The 19,175-nt window shown below is 38.1% G+C and overlaps 1 protein-coding gene and 1 non-coding gene across 4 annotated transcripts in view; both read left to right on the forward strand.

Annotated features, from left to right (window-relative positions):
* The window catches only part of RSF1 (remodeling and spacing factor 1), a 187,945-nt gene that overhangs the window by 100,838 nt on the left and 67,932 nt on the right, over positions 1 to 19,175 (forward strand). For all 3 annotated transcript variants that reach the window (XM_066249494.1, XM_066249483.1, XM_066249500.1), the window contains exons 3-5: positions 2,867 to 2,959; positions 5,063 to 5,268; positions 12,821 to 12,975. In XM_066249494.1, the coding sequence (XP_066105591.1) occupies positions 2,867 to 2,959; positions 5,063 to 5,268; positions 12,821 to 12,975 (454 nt within the window). The remainder of the gene's footprint in view (positions 1 to 2,866; positions 2,960 to 5,062; positions 5,269 to 12,820; positions 12,976 to 19,175) is intronic.
* Positions 9,882 to 10,041, forward strand: LOC136321398 (U1 spliceosomal RNA). Its single transcript, XR_010728653.1, has one exon. It is a non-coding gene; the product is annotated as a U1 spliceosomal RNA (small nuclear RNA).

The following is a 19,175-nucleotide window of genomic DNA, read 5'->3' on the forward strand; positions in this document are numbered from 1 at the left end:
AACTGTTATTATTCTAGTAAGAATTTTAATATACTTTGAGGTGTGTTTTCTTGACTATAGAAATTATTAGTGGTTAAGCTTTAAAGACTTATTTTTTTCTTCCTTTTCCAAGTGAGAGGAGGGGAGATAGAAGGACAGATTCCTGCATGTGTCCTGACCAGGATCCACCTGGCAACCCCCATCAGGGGGCTGATGCTCTACCCATCTTGGGCCATGCTTGCAAACGAGCTATTTTTAGCATCTGAAGCAGAGGCTCCACAGAACCATCCTCAGCGCTGGGGGCGATGCACTTAAACCAACTGAGCCATGGTTGTGGAAGAGGAAGAGAGTGAGACCGGGGAGAGGGCAAGGGGTAGAGAAGTAGATGGTTGCTTCTCCTGTGTGCCCTGACTGGGAATCGAACCCAGTACATACACACACTGAGCCACACTTAACTACTTAGCCAACTGGCCAGGGTCAAAAGACTTTAAAAATAAGATAAAAATTATTTTTGTGTGTCTTTTGTTTATTCATCATATATTTGTTTCATGCTTTCTGTATGTCTCATGCATTGTTACAGATTAGGGATATGAAGATGAGAGGACTTGTAAGTTCTCAGACATAAAATTCTTCTTGATTCAGGTTTGAAAAGATCCTGTTTATTCATCATATATTTGTTTCATGCTTTCTGTATGTCTCATGCATTGTTACAGATTAAGGATATGAAGATGAGAGGACTTGTAAGTTCTCAGACATAAAATTCTTCTTGATTCAGGTTTGAAAAGATCCAGTGGAAAGATCTATGAACCAGAAGTTTCGGCTCAGTAACTTTGAGCAAGATGCTTCTTAGATCTTATATATGCCTCAATCTTATTTGGTACAAAGAAGATCTCTTTTTAACTTTCTTCTCTCAGGTATTCTACTATCTAAGTAAAAATTACTTTTATTTTTCCATTTGTTTAAGCCAAGGAATCTAGATGTCACCTTTGGGTTTTCTTTCCAGTCACCCTTCATCCACATCTGTTGTATCAAAAGTCCTGATGGTTCTGCCTCCAAAATACAGCTGTCTACATCTTTCTGTTCTCACTGCTGCCTCCATAGTTTGTGTCATCATTATCTCTTAAAATTGGTTTCTTAGTTTCCATTCTTTCCCCTCTGCTGTCCATTTTTTCACACAGCAGCCATTTTTGAAACAAATTTTGAAATAAAATCTTAATTTCTTACCCTGGCCTGTATAATTTGGCCCTTGGTTACCTCTTTAACTGTATCTTCTGCTCCTTTCCCCCTTATTCTACTTCATTTACACTGACTGATCTTTTCTTTTTTTTCAGATATGCCAAACTTTAAGGCCTCTCTGCAGGCTTCTTTCTTCTGGCTGGAACATCACTATTCCAGATCTGCTGTGGCTCATTTCTCTGTTATGTCTCAACTTTTTGTGTCAGATTCCAACTTTTTATGAGGTTTCTCCCTCAGCACCTAATGCAAAGTAGCATTCAAACTATCACATTATCTTATTTTCAATATAGCATTTGTCTTTAATTGAATTTTTAAAAATTTCACCTGTTCAGCAACCTTCCAGAATGTTGCCTCCGTGATGGCAGTTTGTCTTTCCCAGCTCCTTGACTAGTTCCTGTCATAGAGTAGGTACTCAGTAAATATTTATGGACTTACTGGATAAATGAATCTCTCCCGATTTCACGTTTCACAGGTGTGAAATAAAATTTTCAATCTGAATGATATCCAAGGATTCCCCATGTCAAAGATAAAGCCAGCTACTAAAGGCAATAAAGACAGGTTTTATTGAAGTTGCTAGGTACTTTATATTATTTTCCATTACTGTTTCATAACCTTTAAGATCAGTGTTATTCTTCGTGTGTGTGTGTGTGTGTGTGTGTGTGTGTGTGTGTGTCAGAGACAGAGAGAGAGAGGGACAGGCAGGAAGGAAGAAAAATGAGAAGCATCAGTTCTTTGTTGTGGCACTTTAGTTGTTCATTGATTGCTTTCTCATATGTGCCTTGACTGGTGAGGGGGGGCTACAGCAGAGCGAGTGACCCCTTGCTAAAGCTGGTGACCTTGGGCTCAAGCTAGTGAGCCTTGCTCAAACCAGATGAGCCCGCGCTCAAGCTGGCGACCTTGGGGTTTACAAACCTGGGTCCTCTGCGTCCCAGTCCAACGCTTTATCCACTGTGCCACCGGCTGGTCAGGCAAGATCAGTGTTATTCTTGCTCCCCTTTTATTGCTGAAGAAACTGGCTCACAGAGGTCATGGAACCTCTGGCATTTCTCCCTGTTACTGAGAAGAATGGTTATTCAAATCTTCTTTCCTCAGCTTGTTAGGTGGCTCTGGTTTGCCTGGAATGCTTGACTATGGAGAGAAGTCTACAAATTTTTGTTTATGCCATATCATAGAAGGTCTCAAATGCCCAGTAGTGGAATCTTTACCCTTAAATAAAACATTGAGTTGGAGGGTAGCTTGATTTAAAATATGCCTGCAGTTTGGCATGTTTTTTGAACCTACTTTGGTTCTAGGCATAGAGATCAATAAACTATTGTGCTTGCCCTCCAGGAACTTCCAGGCCATATGGAGAGATGGAATCAGACAATTACTTGCATTTGGAAAAATGTGCCACAAAAGTGTATATAAAACATCTGAGAGCAGAGGAGAGAGCTGCAGAGATCTGTACTTAACCTTAAATTTAGTCAGCAGTCAATAATAAACATTTCTGGTGTATTTAAGTAGTATGCATTATAGGGTAGTATTGGATTAGATTGTTACCAATTTTGTCTTTTATAAATACATATTATCAAGAACAGTTAATATAATTATACAACAAAACATCTATATAAATAAAACTTTTATGTATTAAGATATTAACTTTGTCTGACAGATATGCCAAGAGTTTAATAGCACTTGGGCGTGGGAGATGGAGAAGAAAGGCTATCGTGAAATGAGTGTTGAATGCAAACTAGCACTCCTAAAGGTAATAAGTTTACTATGTGTTACAATTATTTTAATTTAAAAATTCAGTTTGACTCCTGGTTGAATTGGAAAAATAACTGGAAAAGAGACATTTCTATTGTTAATTGTAAGAGGACAATAGATTTTTCTCCTCTTATTTATTTTTTGGTGTTACTACAGTCTATTCTTTAAATTACCGTTTTTGGTTATGTTTCAATGCACAAGTAATATCTGGGTTTAATGATCTGTGCTTGTAGGAGTATAGTAGAATGGACAAGCAGTTGCCCTAGATTAATTTTATTCATTATTTTCAGCCTTCACAATCATTGCTAACACATACTGTAAACTGTGGTTAATCTTTTACTGATTTACTAAATTAGTAATTTAATAGTTTTTCAGATTACTAGGGGTATGCCACATAACCAAATCAACTAGATTAAAATAGGTCTCCTCAGAGTAGATTTATTTTCAAGTTTGAGTTTCCCTTTCTCTTCTGAACCCATTTCAGAGTATTGGCCCTAATTATTAGTAGGATGCTAGCATAATGAAGGGATAAAGTGTAAGGTCTACTAGAAAGTTCTGTCCTTTTCTATCACAAGTTTCGACACGTAAGCACATGTTTATTTGGCACATGTGTGCCTCTCTATTTTTATCACTTAATGTATACATACTGACATAGCAAATTAACTAAAAGTTGATTCACATTAGTTTTATGTGTGAAGCGATAGTGTACCCACGGCTACTGATAAAGTTCATTTACGCCACTATAATTTTTACGAATTTCAACAAAGAAGAAATGCTACAGAAGCTTGTCTGTCGCACCCACCATATTCCCCGGACTTAGCACCCTCTGACTATCACTTGTTTTTGTCCTTACAAAAAAATTTTTTTTAACTTTTAAATTTTTTCTTTTTTACAGGAACAGAGAGAGAGTCAGATAGAGGGATAGATAGGGACAGACAGGCAGGAACGGAGAGAGATGAGAAGCATCAATCATCAGTTTTTCGTTGCAACACCGTAGTTGTTCATTTATTACTTTCTCATATGTGCTATGACCACGGGCCTTCAGCAGATTGAGTAAACCCCGCTCGAGCCAGTGACCTTGGGTCCAAGCTGGTGAGTTTTTTTGCTCAAGCCAGATGAGCCCACGCTCAAGCTGGCTATCCTGGGGTCTCGAACCTGGGTCCTTCCGCATCCCAGTCCGACGCTCTATCCACTGCGCCACTGCCTGGTCAGGCCTTACAAAATTTTTTGAAGGGCAAAAAATTCAAAAATGAAGAAGATATCAAACAAGCACTGGTTCAATTTTTCACATCAAAAGATAAAATATTTTTCAAAAATGGGATAAACAAATTACCGTCATGCTGGCAAGAAATCATTAATAATAATGGCAATTATATTATTTAATAAAGTTAGGTAAGAAAAATTTGTATTTTGTTTTATTCCAAAAATGGACAGAACTTTCCAGTAGACTTTATATTTTCCACAGAAGAGAGACTACTGAGCAGATGAGACAGGCAGAAACGGGGAGACGGGGATAGGAACTTCATGAATTATCTGTCTGGGCAGAGAGGCTCGGGGGTAAAATCTGACTTTATACCCTAATCATATATAAAAATTTAGTCAGCAGTCAATAATATACAACAAAATGTTCCTCTTTTAGTCATGTAGATATCTTTTTATAGGAAGCTATCAATGAGGCTACCTTTCTTAAAAACTGCATATCTCTCAGGCTTTCAAAAACAGATAGCCATAAATAGAATAATGTTCATTTAAAAGCTTTGAGGGAAAAGGAATCATTGAAAATTTATACCATGAGACAGTTTGCATGACTTAAGGCAAACAGATTCAGTACTTTTGAAATGTAACTTGTTTTTTTGTGTCATTGGTTGTTTAAACCTATAAATTTATGTTAATACTAAAATAAAATAAAAAAATTTATCTTTTTTTAGTTGATCTAAGCAGGTTTAAAAATGAGAGGAGAGGATGGTAAAGGATTAATAAGCTGAACATGCTCTTTCTGGTTCTGTACCTGAATCAGTTCTGTGGTTGAACTTACTACAATTACTGTAATGGAGAAACATTTATGTGGGGTGTTGTAAGCTGTGTTCTGACTATTTTCCAGTATCTCTGCGAGTGTCAGTTTGATGACAATCTCAAATTCAAGAATATTATCAATGAGGAGGATGCTGATACCATGCGTCTCCAGCCAATTGGTCGAGACAAAGATGGCCTCATGTACTGGTACCAGTTGGATCAAGATCACAATGTCAGAATGTACATAGAAGAGCAAGATGATCAAGATGGCTCATCATGGAAATGCATTGTCAGGTATTTTTTAATGGAATCTTTAACATTTAATTGTATTTTCCTTACTTGATATCTTCTCTACTCAAATATAATCTTTGAAGATGGTGTGATTCTTTCTTTGTGTGGTTGGAGAATTTCCAGGACATAGCCTAGTATCTAGTACAGTACCCATAGTAGGCACTTAATTCATTATTTGTCAAAAAGTAAATATATTTAACAATGTGGTCCATATCAGGACATATATCTTGTACTTCAGGAAGCCATAATAATACATTGTTAATATGCATCCCCAAAAACCATTTTTAGACAAAAATACAAGAAAAGTATTTGGTTCTTAATTACGTATAGTTTTCTATTAGGATTATCTAATATTTATTCCTATCTATCTATCTATCTTATCTATCTATCATCTATCTGTCTATCTATCTATCTATCTATCTATCTATCTATCTATCTATCTATCTATCTATCTATCTATCTAGTGAGAGGAGAGGTGATAGGGAGACAGACTCCCACATTTGGCCTGACCAGGATCTACCTGGCAACCCCTGTCAGGAGTTAATGCTAGAATCACCTGAGCTATCCTCAGCACCAGGGGCTATGCTCAAATTGAGCCACTGGCTGTGGGAGGGAAAGGAGAGAAGCAGATGGTTGTTTCTCCTATGTGCCCTTACTGGGAATAGAACCCAGGATGTCCATACAGCAGGCCAGTGCTCTATCTACTGAGTCACCGGCCAGGGCTCCTAGTTACCTTTCTTCGAGAAATGGAAACATGTTTACAAACAGCCTTGTATGATAATGTCTATAAGCTTCTTTATTTATAATAGCTTTGATACATGGATTACTAATAAGCAATAAATAGAAAAGACCTATGATGCCAGCAACTGTATGTATTTGTCTCAAAGCTGTTAAGAGTCATGAAAAATAAGCCAAAAAGTACATTTTGTTTTATTCCACTTATTATAAGTTCTGGAATTAACTTAATTGACCTGTGGACATCAAAACTCTGATTTCTTCTACCTTTTGGTAGAGGAGAGGGATTGAGTAGGACAGGGCAGGAGGGAATTTTCTCTGGTGATAGTGATAGTCCGTATTTTTTTTCTTTATTCAGTGAGATGAGGGAAGGCAGAGAAACTGACTTTTACCTGCGCCCCTACCAGGATCCACCCGGCAAGCCCACTAGGGGGATATGCTCTGCCCATCTGGGGCATTGCTTCATTGCTCAGCAGCCAAGCTCTTCTTAGTGCCTGAGAGGTAGGCCAAATGAGCCATCCTCAGTGTCTGGGGCCATCTCGCTCCAATGGAGCAAAGGCTGCAGGAGGGTAAGGGGGGAGCGTGGAGAAATAGATGGGTACTTCTCCTATATGCCTCGAGCAGGAATTAAACCTGGTACATTCACACACTGTGCCAATGCTCTACCACTGAGCCAACCTGCCAGGGCCAATATTCCTTATTTTGATAGAGGTGTGGATGACACAGGTGTATGCGTTTGTCAAAGCTGATGAAGATCTGTTCATTTCAAAGTATGTAAATTATACTTCAAAAATATTTTTAAAATTTTTTATTGACATTTTCAAAAAGCTGAATTCATATGTGCAGTTTTCACATGCTTATAAATGCTTTCAAGACATTCTAAACCATATGTTGCTAATGTATCACAGTGATCAAGAAGATGGTTTCTGAAGTCAGACTGTACTTCGGTTGTGTCCTTAGGCGAATACTGTACCTCTCTGTGTATCCTCACTTTCCTCATTTATAAAATGGGGGTAATAATAGTACCTTTTGAATCAGGTTACACTGGAATTATATGAACCAATTTATATAAAATTCTTGAAAACTCTTGTAGTGCCTGAAACAGTAATCACTCACTAATATTAACTTCTATTAATACTACTGCTGCTTTTGATGTTACTTATTAATGCCTTCCTTCAGTTTCTTGGCCCCCACGTTGTTATCTTCTTTTTTTTTTTATGTCTACTCAGTATTTTGGAACTATATGAAAAAGATGGACAATTGTTGGTGGACTCTGGAAGCTTATATTACAAATATTTACTAAAGAGTTGCTGTATTCACAGTGTATGTGTTCTGGAGATGCAGAGACATGATGCCATTCTTTCAGGAGCTCTCCATATTATAGAAGAAAGATATAGGGAAATGGTACATGATAATATAGTGTCATAAATGTCATTTCTGATGGTGATTATCTCAGTATGCTATGGAAGAACCAAATACTTAACCTATATTTGGAGGAAAATGATGCCTCTGCTTGGTTTTGCTTTTGTTTGTTTATGTTTTAGTTGAATGGAACTATCAATTCAGTTGCCTCTGAAAGGTTTAATCCCTACCACTAACTTAAATTCCGAACATCCCTTAGATTTGTTAGGAACCTTGAGGAAGAATTATATTCCACTATATAATAATTAGTGTGGTATGTTCCATTTCACCAACATCTGTATTAACTCCATGTACAGACAGAAAGTATGTAGAATGTGTTAAGAATTGTTAAGTCAGGCCCTGGCTGGCTGGCTCAGCAGTAGAGTGTTGGCCCGGTATGTGGAGGTTCGGGTTTGATTCTTCGTCAAGATACACAGGAGAAGTGACCATCTGCGTTTTCACCCTTCCCCAATCCCCTTCTCTCTCTCTCTCTCTCTCTCTCTCTCTCTTCCCCTCCTTCAGCCATGTCTCAAATGGTTCAAGCAATTTGGCCCTGGGCAGGTGCTGAAGATGGCTCCATGGCCTGGCTCAGGTGCTGAAATAGCCTGGTTGCCAAGCAACAGAGCATAGGACCCGGAAGGGCAGAGCATCGCCCTGTAGGGGGCTTGCTGGGTGGATCCTGGTCAGGGCACATGTGGGAGTCTGTCTCTGCCTCCCTGCCTCCCACCTGTCACTTAAAAAAAATTTAAATTAAAATCAGTCAATCTGCCCCAAACTGTTTTTCCCACCTTAACATGTTTTTCCCATCTCTATTACTAACAACCTCATCCTTTCAATTTTTGGAACCATGGTCTTAGAGGTACATTCTTGACTTTCTTTTTCTTTCACTTCATATCCACCCTGTTAGCAAATCCAGTCAGCTTTCTATGCAAAATATTTGTAGTGTTTGATCATTTCTCATCCCCTTCACAGCTACATTCCTGTCCAAGCCACCATATATTTTTAAATATATATAGTTCCGTAATTTTTACTGTATTCACAAAGTTGTGCAGCCATAACCTCTGTAATTCCAGGACGTTTTTCACACCCCACAAAGAAACCCTGTACCCCATACACTAGCAGTTGCTCACCATTCTCCCTTTTCTAGCCCATGGCAGCCACTGTCTACTTTCTGTTTCTGTAATTGGCCTATTCCAGACATTTCATATATGAATCATTCAACATGTGGTCTTTGTGTCTGGCTTTTTTCAGATAGCCTAGTGTTTTCAAGGTTCATCTATTTAATAAGAATCTGTACTTCATTCCTTTGTATGGCTAAATAATAGTCCCTTGTATGGCTATTCCACTTTTATTTCTCCATTCTATCCTTGGAAAGAGGAATTGGCATTAGCCATGGGGATCACATTCTAGGCTAAGAGAACAGAAGTACAAAGACCTGACATTATAGGAGAGCAGGGTCTTTTGGAGGGACATAACTGATTTAATATGCCTGAGTGAAAAAATGTTTTAGAGAAAAGAACACATTGGAAGAAGGGAGAAAAAAACAACTTAATTGTTTTTGGAGTCCATAATCTACTCTTAAAGGTCCTATAGATCAGGGGTCCCCAAACTTTTTACACAGGGGGCCAGTTCACTGTCCCTCAGACTGTTGGAGGGCCGGACTATAAAAAAAACTATGAACAAATCCCTATGCACACTGCACATATCTTATTTTAAAGTAAAAAAACAAAACGGGAACAAATACAATATTTAAAAAAAAGAACAAGTAAATTTAAATCAACAAACTGACCAGTATTTCAGTGGGAACTATGGGCCTGCTTTTGGCTAATGGGATGGTCAATGTGCTCCTCTCACTGACCACCAATGAAAGAGGTGCCCCTTCCGGAAGTGCAGTGGGGGCCAGATAAATGGCCTCAGGGGGCCGCATGTGGCCCGCAGGCCGTAGTTTGGGGACCCCTGCTATAGATAATGGTAAAATATTATTAATATAATTTGAATATACTGTATTGTATGTGTTTTTATAAAAATCCCCTCTAATTTGAAATTTAGGATTTAAAAAAAATTATTCAGGCCTGATCAGGTGGTGGCGCAGTGGACAGAGCATTGGACTGGCAGGTGGAGGACCCAGGTTTGAAACCCCAAGGTTGTCGACTTGAGCACGGGGTCTCTGGCTTGAGCCCAAGGTTGCTGGTCTGGAGTCCAAAGGTCCCTGGCTTGAAGCCTAAGGTCACTGGCTTGAGCAAGGGGTCACTTGCTCTGCTGTAGTCCTCTGATCAAGGCACATATGAGAAAGCAATCAATGAACAACTAAGGAGACTAAGGAGCTGCAACAAAGAATTGATGCTTTTCATCTCTCTCCCATCTTGCCTGTCTGTCCCTATCTGTCCCTCTCTCTGTCTATCTGTCATAAATAAATAAATAAATAAATAAATAAATAAATAAATAAATAAACAAGCAAGCAAGCAAGCAAGCAAGCAAGCATACTTCCTGGCAGGGGAGATACCATGATCATGAAGGTGGTTTTCCCAGAGTGAGACTTACCCATTGCACACCGAAAGTGCTGATATCTGTGATTTTCCAAATGTGGGTAACTCAACTGCATAATATGTGGTGGTGTGGGACTGCACTTGCACTCTCTCCTGAGAAAAAATTTAAAAATTAAATAATTATTCTGCATACTAAATATAATTGTTAGATTAAAGTAGGCAAAATCCAGAAGGGTAGCTTTCTTGTTTTCATATAATAATTACATTAGGCTTTCATTTTAACACTGTGATGAGGTTATAAGCCTTTTAGAGAGTTTTTCCATAATTTTTCTGCTAAATTCCTTTGTTGCTTAGAGTATTAGAAATAAATTGACAGATTTTTTTTTTTTTTTTACAGAGGCAGAGATAGACAGGGGCAGACAGACAGGAACGGAGAGAGATGAGAAGCATCAATCATCAGTTTCTCGTTGCGTGTTGCGACTTCTTAGTTGTTCATTGATTGCTTTCTCACATGTGCCTTGACCGTGGGCCTTCAGCAGACCGAGTAACCCCCTGCTGGAGCCAGCGACCGTGGGTCGAAGCTGGTGAGCTCTTTGCTCAAACCAGATGAGCCCACGCTCAAGCTGGCGACCTCGGGGTCTCGAACCTGGGTCCTTTCGTATCCCAGTCCGACGCTCTATCCACTGTGCCACCACCTGGTCAGGCTAAATTGACAGATTTTCTAGCAATATTGACTTTCTTCTAATGTTTGGAAGCTTTTCAAAGTAGGTATGGTGAAAAACTTCAATATATTCTTCAGTTCCCAGCATGACCTCAAAAAATAATAGGTTGAGGCCTGACCAGGTGGTGGCACAGTGGATAGAGCATTGGACTGGGATGCCTAGGACCCAGGTTCAAGACCCTGAGGTTGCCAGTTTGAGCGTGGACTTATCTGGTTTGAGCCAAGTTCATCAGCTTGGACCCAAGGTTGCTAGCTTGAGCAAGGGGTTACTCTGTCTGCTGAAGGCCCATGGTCAAGGCACATATGAGAAAGCAATCAATGAACAATTAAGGTGTTGCAATGAAAAACGGATGATTGATGCTTCTCATCTCTCTCCGTTCCTGTCTGTCTGTCCCTATCTGTCCCTCTCTCTGACTCTGTAAATAAAATAAAATAAGTTGAGGCACTTATTACATATGGAATTCTCTATGAAGTATGAGAAGTAGTAACATTAAATGGATAGAGCCTTAGGAGCAGGTTGGTGTAATGAAGTTAAGAGATAGGAACTTGCCTGACCTGTGGTGGCGCAGTGGGTAAAGCGTCGACCTGGAAATGCTGAGGTCGCTGGTTCAAAACCCTGGGCTTGCCTGGTCAAGGCACATATGGGAGTTGATGCTTCCTGCTCCTCCCCCCTTCTCTCTCTGTTTCTCTCCTCTCTTTCTCTCTCTCCCTCTCTCTCCTTTCTAAAATGAATAAATAAATAAATTAATTAATTAAAAGAAAAAAAGTTAAAAAAAAAAAAAGAGATAGGAACTTTGCCAAAAATAAATTTACTTAGTATCTTTAGGTCTTAGTTTTTCTTTTTGTGAATTGGAGGCAGTACCAGATAGGATCTTTGAAGAGCATCTACTCTGACTTTCTACTCTTAGAGAATTAAAATTCTAACTCTTCATTTTATTTGGTATACTTATGTATAAACATATTTATTCATTCCTATACACAATGACCAAATGGTTGCTTTTTTAATTTCTGGGACATATCCATCAGTGCAGTTTTATTACTTTTTCTTAGGAGGCCACTTTAATAATACCTAAGAGAATTTAGTCTTTTATTTTACAGACAAGGAAGGTGAGGCCCAGTAGAAGATGTATGACCTCTCTGTGGGCTCATAGCCATCTAGTTTAGGAACAGGGATTTTATTCATTTATTTAAAAAAATATTAAGAGCCTACTTCTTGAGGCATTGTCTGTTCTCACGCAGTAGAGTTCAGCTGAAATGGAGGTAGAAAGGGGTAGGAGGATAGAGGGGCATATATGTCATGACATATAAGAAACTAAGTAATTTTATTTTAATACTAATTTCATAGAATTAGAGATGCATACAGAATCCTTTGAGAACACAAATAGGAAGCTCCTAGTGTTGATTAATTAGTGGCAGAAACAGAACTCTGTTTTCCAACTCTTGGTCCAGGCTTTTTTTCCCCCCACTGTTACACACTGTTTTATCTGAGCAGGAAAAATATCCAACTGAGTTTTCTTGTTTGTAAGTAGCATTTAAATTGAGCATATCACACCTTTGGTTGTGGTAGTAAAGAGAATATATAGATTAGGATCTTATTTATTTAGGATTTTCTTATATTTTTAATTCAAAATGAATTTCCTTTCTGTAGTTGTAAATTACAATTGACCAAACATCAGTAACCTAAATTCTCAGGTTTTGAACTGTGTAATTACAGTTGACTTTTTGCCATCATTACTTAGAAAGACCCAGATCATAATTTTGTAACAGTATCAAATGTTATTTCTCTGTAGGTGGAAAAGAGGCTTATTTCCAATGAATCAAGAACTTGAATCATTATGTTAAAAAGAAATGTTTCTTCAAGCAAGTTTACATTGATTTTGTACTACCTAGAGATTATACAGTACTTCAAAAAAATTATCAAACTTTGATTTTGTTCCTAACTGATTTTTTTCTGCCAGAGATTTGCAATGCCATTCTAATCAATACAAAGAATAAGTAAACTAAGATTCCTCTTGGAAAACAGTATATTTTAATGTTTTCATTTCTGATACTTAATTTTAAAATTTAAATGGTTATTTCAATTTAGCTGTACCAGTAATTTGTTTATTTTTAAGGTATTTTTCTTTTTTTAAATTTCTAATACATATTATTCTGAAAGCTCTTTAGAATGGAAGAAAGATTTTTATGTTGTCTTATTTTTTCCCTTGTTTAGAAATCGAAATGAGTTGGCTGAGACTCTTGCACTCCTGAAAGCACAAATTGATCCAGTACTATTGAAAAATTCTAGCCAACAGGACAACTCTTCCCGGGAAAGTCCCAGCTTAGAGGATGAGGAGACTAAAAAGGAGGAAGAAACACCTAAACAAGGTTTTTTTTGTGTGTTTTGTTTTGCTTTGTTTTGTAATTTCTTCTCTCTTCTTTCACTCCTCTGCCTAACAACTGTTTAAATTGGAATTCTCTCAATTTGAAAAACTGTTAGGCTTCCTCTAAAAGGAAGTTGATCTTTCTTTTAGTGAATGGGGAAAAAAAGCAAAAAGAAAATTGAGTACTTGGCTCTTTTATATTGGACATTTAAAATTTTTAAATGAAAATGTTCAAATCATCAAAACGATATCTTTTCCAGAAAAATACAAAAAAAAAACAACAAAACGATATCTTTTCCTGTTTTAAGAATACAGGGGTCCTCAGGTTATGACAGTCTCAACAGCAGTTCGAGTTTATGATGCTCACTCCCATAAAAACTTTAAAATTTGAGGTGTGAGTATTTTGGCTTACGCCGTTAGCGTCATACTTTTTTGTACACTCATTTTATTTTTGTAATTTCTTCTGTTATTACAATACAGATATATTCTTTTCCTTTTTCTGTGGCTTAGTTGTGTCTTTATGTTCTAGATTATGATTTTACAACTCTGTTAGGATAGATAAGTGACTTAGGCTAGAGTGTGTTGTAACTCATACCAAAATTTAGGTTACGTCACTGTCATAGGAACGGAACCATGTCATAACCAGAGGACTCCCATATGGAGATAGCGAACTTGTTTTTTAATTGTGTAAAGTAATTATACATCTTAAAAATGTATTAATTTTAACCATTTTTAAGGGTATAGTTTTGACGCATTAAGTAAAATTGCATTGTTTTGCAACCATCATCACCATCAGTTTCAAGTCATTTCTTTCAACTGAAACCTATTGAATACTAACTTATTTTCCTTTCTTCCCCAGCCCGTATAAGCACTTATTCTACTTTCTGAAATCATACAATATTTGTCTGTTTGTTACTGGCTTATTTCACTTAGCATAATAATCTCTTCAATGTTCATCCATGTTGAAGCATGTATCAGAATTCCCTTCCTCTTTAAGGCTGAATAACATTCCAGTGTGTACACATACACACACACACACTGCATTTTGTTTATTCATCTGTCAGTGGGCACTTTTTTTCTTCCACCTTTTGGCTATTTTTTGAATAATGCTGCTATGAACCTGGGTATACAAATACCTGTTTGAATCACTGCTTTCACTTCTGTGTGTTATCTAACTAGAAGTAGAATTGCTGGATCATTTGGTAGTTCTAGTTTTAATTTTTTGAGAATCCACCATACCATTTCCCTCACCTCTGCAGTTTTATATTCCTACCCATCTCTTGTTTTTTTATTATTCATAATAGCCATTCTAATGGATGTGAAGTGGTATTGGGTTTTTTCAGATGGGCTTCTTTTGTGATTTTTGTTTGTTTGTTTCATTGCACTTAGCAAACTCTTAAGTCTACAATACTTATAATTATTACGCCTGGTTTTCTGACTGTGTTTTCAAATTTGCTGCACCAAGCAGATCAAATCCTAACCTTTCTTGAAGGACAGAACTGAGTCCTTACCTTTCCAGAAGTATAAAAACCAACTGAAATTTTGTCTAACATCTTGTATTAACACTTTTTGTGGCTAACATACATTTTAATGGCAGTGGGAGGTTGTTGCTCTCCTTATCATGGTTTCTTCCTTTGCTTTTAGTTTTCTCCTACTGTTTTCAGTGAGAACTTGAAATCAGTATGCTCTTACCTTCTTTGCTCCTTTAAGAAAACTTCATAAAATGAAACACTAGCTACCAGCATTACTTGAAAACAAGTGCCCTTTAATGTTGGATATAATATTTCTATATATTAAGCATTGCTTTCACCAAAAATCCAAATTGTTGTTCTCCTTTGGGCAGTGTTTATAAGATTTCAAATATCTTTGATAGTTTTATTTGTAAGCTATATTTCTGATTTGAAAAATTCTTTTCTGTATGTTAAAATTCAATTTGTAGCCTACTTCCGTAAAGTTTAATAATTTTAAAGTAGTCTAAATTCGCTATTGAATATCCAGATCTGTGTGTGTATGTGTGCGCTTGCGCGTGCATGCATGAAAGAGTCAGAGAGAGAGAGAGAGAGAGAGAGAGAGAGAGTCAGAGAGGAACAGATAGGGACAGACAGGCAGAAAGGGAGAGAGATGAGAAGCATCAATTCTTCATTGCAACATTTTAGTTGTTCATTGATTGCTATCTCATATGTGCCTTGACTGGGGGGCTACAGCCAACCGAGTGACCCCTTGCTCAAGCTAGTGACCTTGGGCTTAAGCCAGCGACTTTGGGCTCAAGCTGGTGACCCTTGCTCAAACCAGATGAGCCCATGCTCAAGCCAGTGACCTCGGAGTTTCAAACCTGGGTCCTCTGCATCCCAGTCCAGGGCTCTACCACTGTACCAGCACCTGGTCAGGCTGAATTTCCAGACTTTTTAAGTAGCACTTTCTAAGAATTAGTTCTCAGTTCAGACTTAATATTTGTTCATTTGGTCATTCAGTTTGGTTATTTATTTATTTATTCTCATACACAATTAAAATTAAGACCAAAGAGAAGAGAAATGGAAAAAGAGGACAAGATAATAGAAATTTAAGAGGCAGTTATTCCTATTAGATGAACTTAAATTTCATGCTGATCCTGAAGGAAGACTCACTGTGTAATTCAAATTAGAAAGAAAAGCAAATAAAAAATTTTCTCTGTAAAGCTCTTCCTAGTATTTAAGTATAAAAAATTGCTGTAGAGTATTATAGTAGACGAAGGGGGATTTCAACAATACAAGCAGCTAATGTTTATTGGGCAAATACTGTTTCTTTGAAGCCTGCCAATGTTGCATGTGCATTTTCACTTAATCCTTGTAGCAGCTCTTGGAGGCAACTACTACTACTATTTCAATTTTACATATGAAGAAATTGGGAAGTTTATAAGCTTACCTAGTCTTATTGATAATAAAGTGTGAGAGCCTAGATTTGAATCTTGATCCTTGTAAAGGCTGTGCTCTTTATCTTGAGTGATCTAGAACTGTACTTCTCTAATATTAACCCTTTGAGTAGTACAAACATTCATGTACATCCTTGTGCCTCCTGACCATCCAGAGTACAACCGTATAACAAAAATTTTTATTTTAAAAATGTGTAAAGCAGCATTAAAAAAAAGGCAAATGGGCCCTGGCCGGTTGGCTTAGCGGTAGAGCGTCGGCCTGGCGTGCGGGGGACCTGGGTTCGATTCCCGGCCAGGGCACATAGGAGAAGCGCCCATTTGCTTCTCTACCCCCCCCCCCTCCTTCCTCTCTGTCTCTCTCTTCCCCTCCCGCAGCCAAGGCTCCATTGGAGCAAAGATGGCCTGGGCACTGGGGATGGCTCCTTGGCCTCTGCCCCAGGCAGAGCATCGCCCCCTGGTGGGCAGAGCTTCGCCCCTGGTGGGCGTGCCGGGTGGATCCCGGTCGGGCGCATGCTGGAGTCTGTCTGTCTCTCCCCGTTTCCAGCTTCAGAAAAATACAAAAAAAAAAAAAAAAAAGGCAAATGTAGCCTGTCCTGTGGTGGCGCAGTGGATAAAGTGTTGACCTGGAATACTGAGGTCTCTGGTTCAACACCCTGGGCTTACCCAGTCAGGGCACATGTGGGAGTTGATGCTTCCTGCTCCTCTGCCCTCTTCTCTCTCTCTCTGTCTTTCCTCTTTAAAATGAATAAATAAAATGTTTTTTAAAAAGGCAAATATATGTTCTTCTTGATTCCATAAATTGGTTATCAAAGAAACATGATTTTAAGTTAATAAAACTGAAACTGGAGCTAATTTTAGTTTTTGAAAAAAAAGAAACCTCACTTCTTGGGGTCAGCAAGCATGAAAAAAACTCTCTACTCAGAGAGTTAATATGCACTTTGTTATGTGTAGGGCTGATTTGCCAATTTAACAAGGACCTAGATCAGGGGTCCCCAAACTACGGCCCGCGGGCCACATGCGGCCCCCTGAGGCCATTTATCCGGCCCCCGCCGCACTTCTGGAAGGGTACCTCTTTCATTGGTGGTCAGTGAGAGGAGCATAGTTCCCATTGAAATATTGGTCAGTTTGTTGATTTAAATTTACTTGTTCTTTATTTTAAATATTGTATTTGTTCCCGTTTTGTTTTTTTACTTTAAAATAAGAGATGTGCAGTGTGCATAGGAATTTGTTCATAGTTTTTTTTATAGTCCGGCCCTCCAATGGTCTGAGGGACAGTGAACTGGCCCCCTATGTAAAAAGTTTGGGGACCCCTGACCTAGATGATGATGATGCTTGTCAGAGGAGCATACTTTGGGTAGCAAGGTTTTTAAGAGGCCGTCTTCTCCTAAGCTTGGAAACAAATATAGCAAAGGCTTTCATACAGCATTTCCTGAAAGTATTCATCAATAAATGCTGATGTTACAATAAACACAAATAAGAGAAAGTCTGTGAGGGTAGACATCTCTTGAAAAAGTAGAGGAGGATCCTGACCAGGTGGTGGTGCAGTGGATAGAGTGTTGGACTGGGATGCAGAGCACCCAGGTTCAAGACCCCGAGGTCGCCAGCTTGAGCTCATCTGGTTTGAGCAAAAGCCCACCAACTTGAACCCAAGGTCGCTGGCTCCAGCAAGGGGTTACTCAGTCTGCTGAAGGCCCACAGTCAAGGCACATATGAGAAAGCAATCAATGAACAACTAAGGTGTTGCAACGCACAATGAAAAACTAATGATTGATGCTTCTCATCTCTCTCTGTTCCTGTCTGTCTGTCCCTGTCTATCCCTCTCTCTGACTCACTCTCTGTCTCTGTAAAAAATAAATAAATTAATTAATTAATTAAAAAAAGTAGAGGAGGAGGAGCAAGACATTTAATCATCTTTATTTTACTCTTTTCCTTTAAATAGTGTTTCTTTTGTTTCTCTTAACTCTAAAAGCAAAATATTTCTTATTCATTCATTCATTCAACAAATACTTATTATGCACCTACTATGAGCCAAATACAATTTTAGGCATGTGAGTTCTGTAAACAGGGCAGATTAAAATCCTTGCTTTTCTGAAACCTACAGCATAGTGTTTAAAAAAGCTATACACGTTAAAAATGGTATACACATTACCATTTACCATGTGCCAAGAACTGTTCTCAGTGCTTTACATACATTGTCCCATAATCTTTGCAATCTTTTATCAGGTAATATGTTACTGTTTCCTTTTTTTTTCCGGATGAGAGAAGTGAAACGAGATGATTAAGTAGCTTTTCCAGGGTCACAGCCTGTAAGTGGCACATGCAAAGCTGGGCAGTCTCGCCTTTGTCTCTAGAGTCTATGCACTTTTGATGCTGTTCTTACATGTTATTTGGAGGAATAGACATTTTTATTTAGCCTCCAAAGCTCTATCCTTTACTGCATACTCTCAGGTATAGTTATTGTGTTGTGTTTCATAACAAGACCAAATAAATGTGATTCTCTTTGTCATTTTTATTCCTCTTGGATGTAAACAAGTATTGCCCTTTGGTGGGGAGCTGGAAAGCTGCAAACAGTCTTAGAGAACATCTAATGTTGTTGGATAAATCAGACAAGGAAGAATAAATGGGAACTGGAGAAAGAATAAAATAGCCACTGTTATTCTTGAAACTAAAATGAATTTTTAAAAATTGATTTGAGAGAGACAGACATCAAGTTGTTGTTCTACTTATTTATGTATTCATTGGTCGATTCTTGTATGTACCCTGACTGGGGATCAGACCCGCGCAGTCTTGGTGTATCAGGATGGTGCTGCAACCAACTGAGCTAATTGGCCAGGACCTAAAGTAGATTTTTTTTTTAATGATTAGTTAAATCTTCATGCTTTATATCTAACCTTAAGAGATATATATAAACAGGGGCTCAACCCATAATACAAAAAAAATTTATTTTGTATTGGTATCAAGGAGAAATGTATTATCTCTAAAGGAGGCACCCCCCAAAACAGCATCATCTGACCCAGTTAGTCAACAGAGCCAAATATCAATAGTACAACAATTGAGATTTCTTTTGAGAACCAAATTTTTTAAACTTAAACTATATAGGTAGGTACATTGTTATTAACTTAATTAGTGTACTCGTAAGTTGGCCTTTGCTAAAAACATCCTCAATCTGATTGAGCCGCATGTGGCTCACGAGCCGCGGTTTGCCAACCACTGATATGTCCTAAAAAGTTCACTAACTGAATAATTAAATTGACTTTTGGTTTCAAAGACAGAATTGCCTTCTGGAACGTCTGAAT

This window comes from Saccopteryx bilineata, chromosome 1 (genome assembly GCF_036850765.1).
Source record: "Saccopteryx bilineata isolate mSacBil1 chromosome 1, mSacBil1_pri_phased_curated, whole genome shotgun sequence".
NCBI classification, from domain to species: domain Eukaryota; kingdom Metazoa; phylum Chordata; class Mammalia; order Chiroptera; family Emballonuridae; genus Saccopteryx; species Saccopteryx bilineata.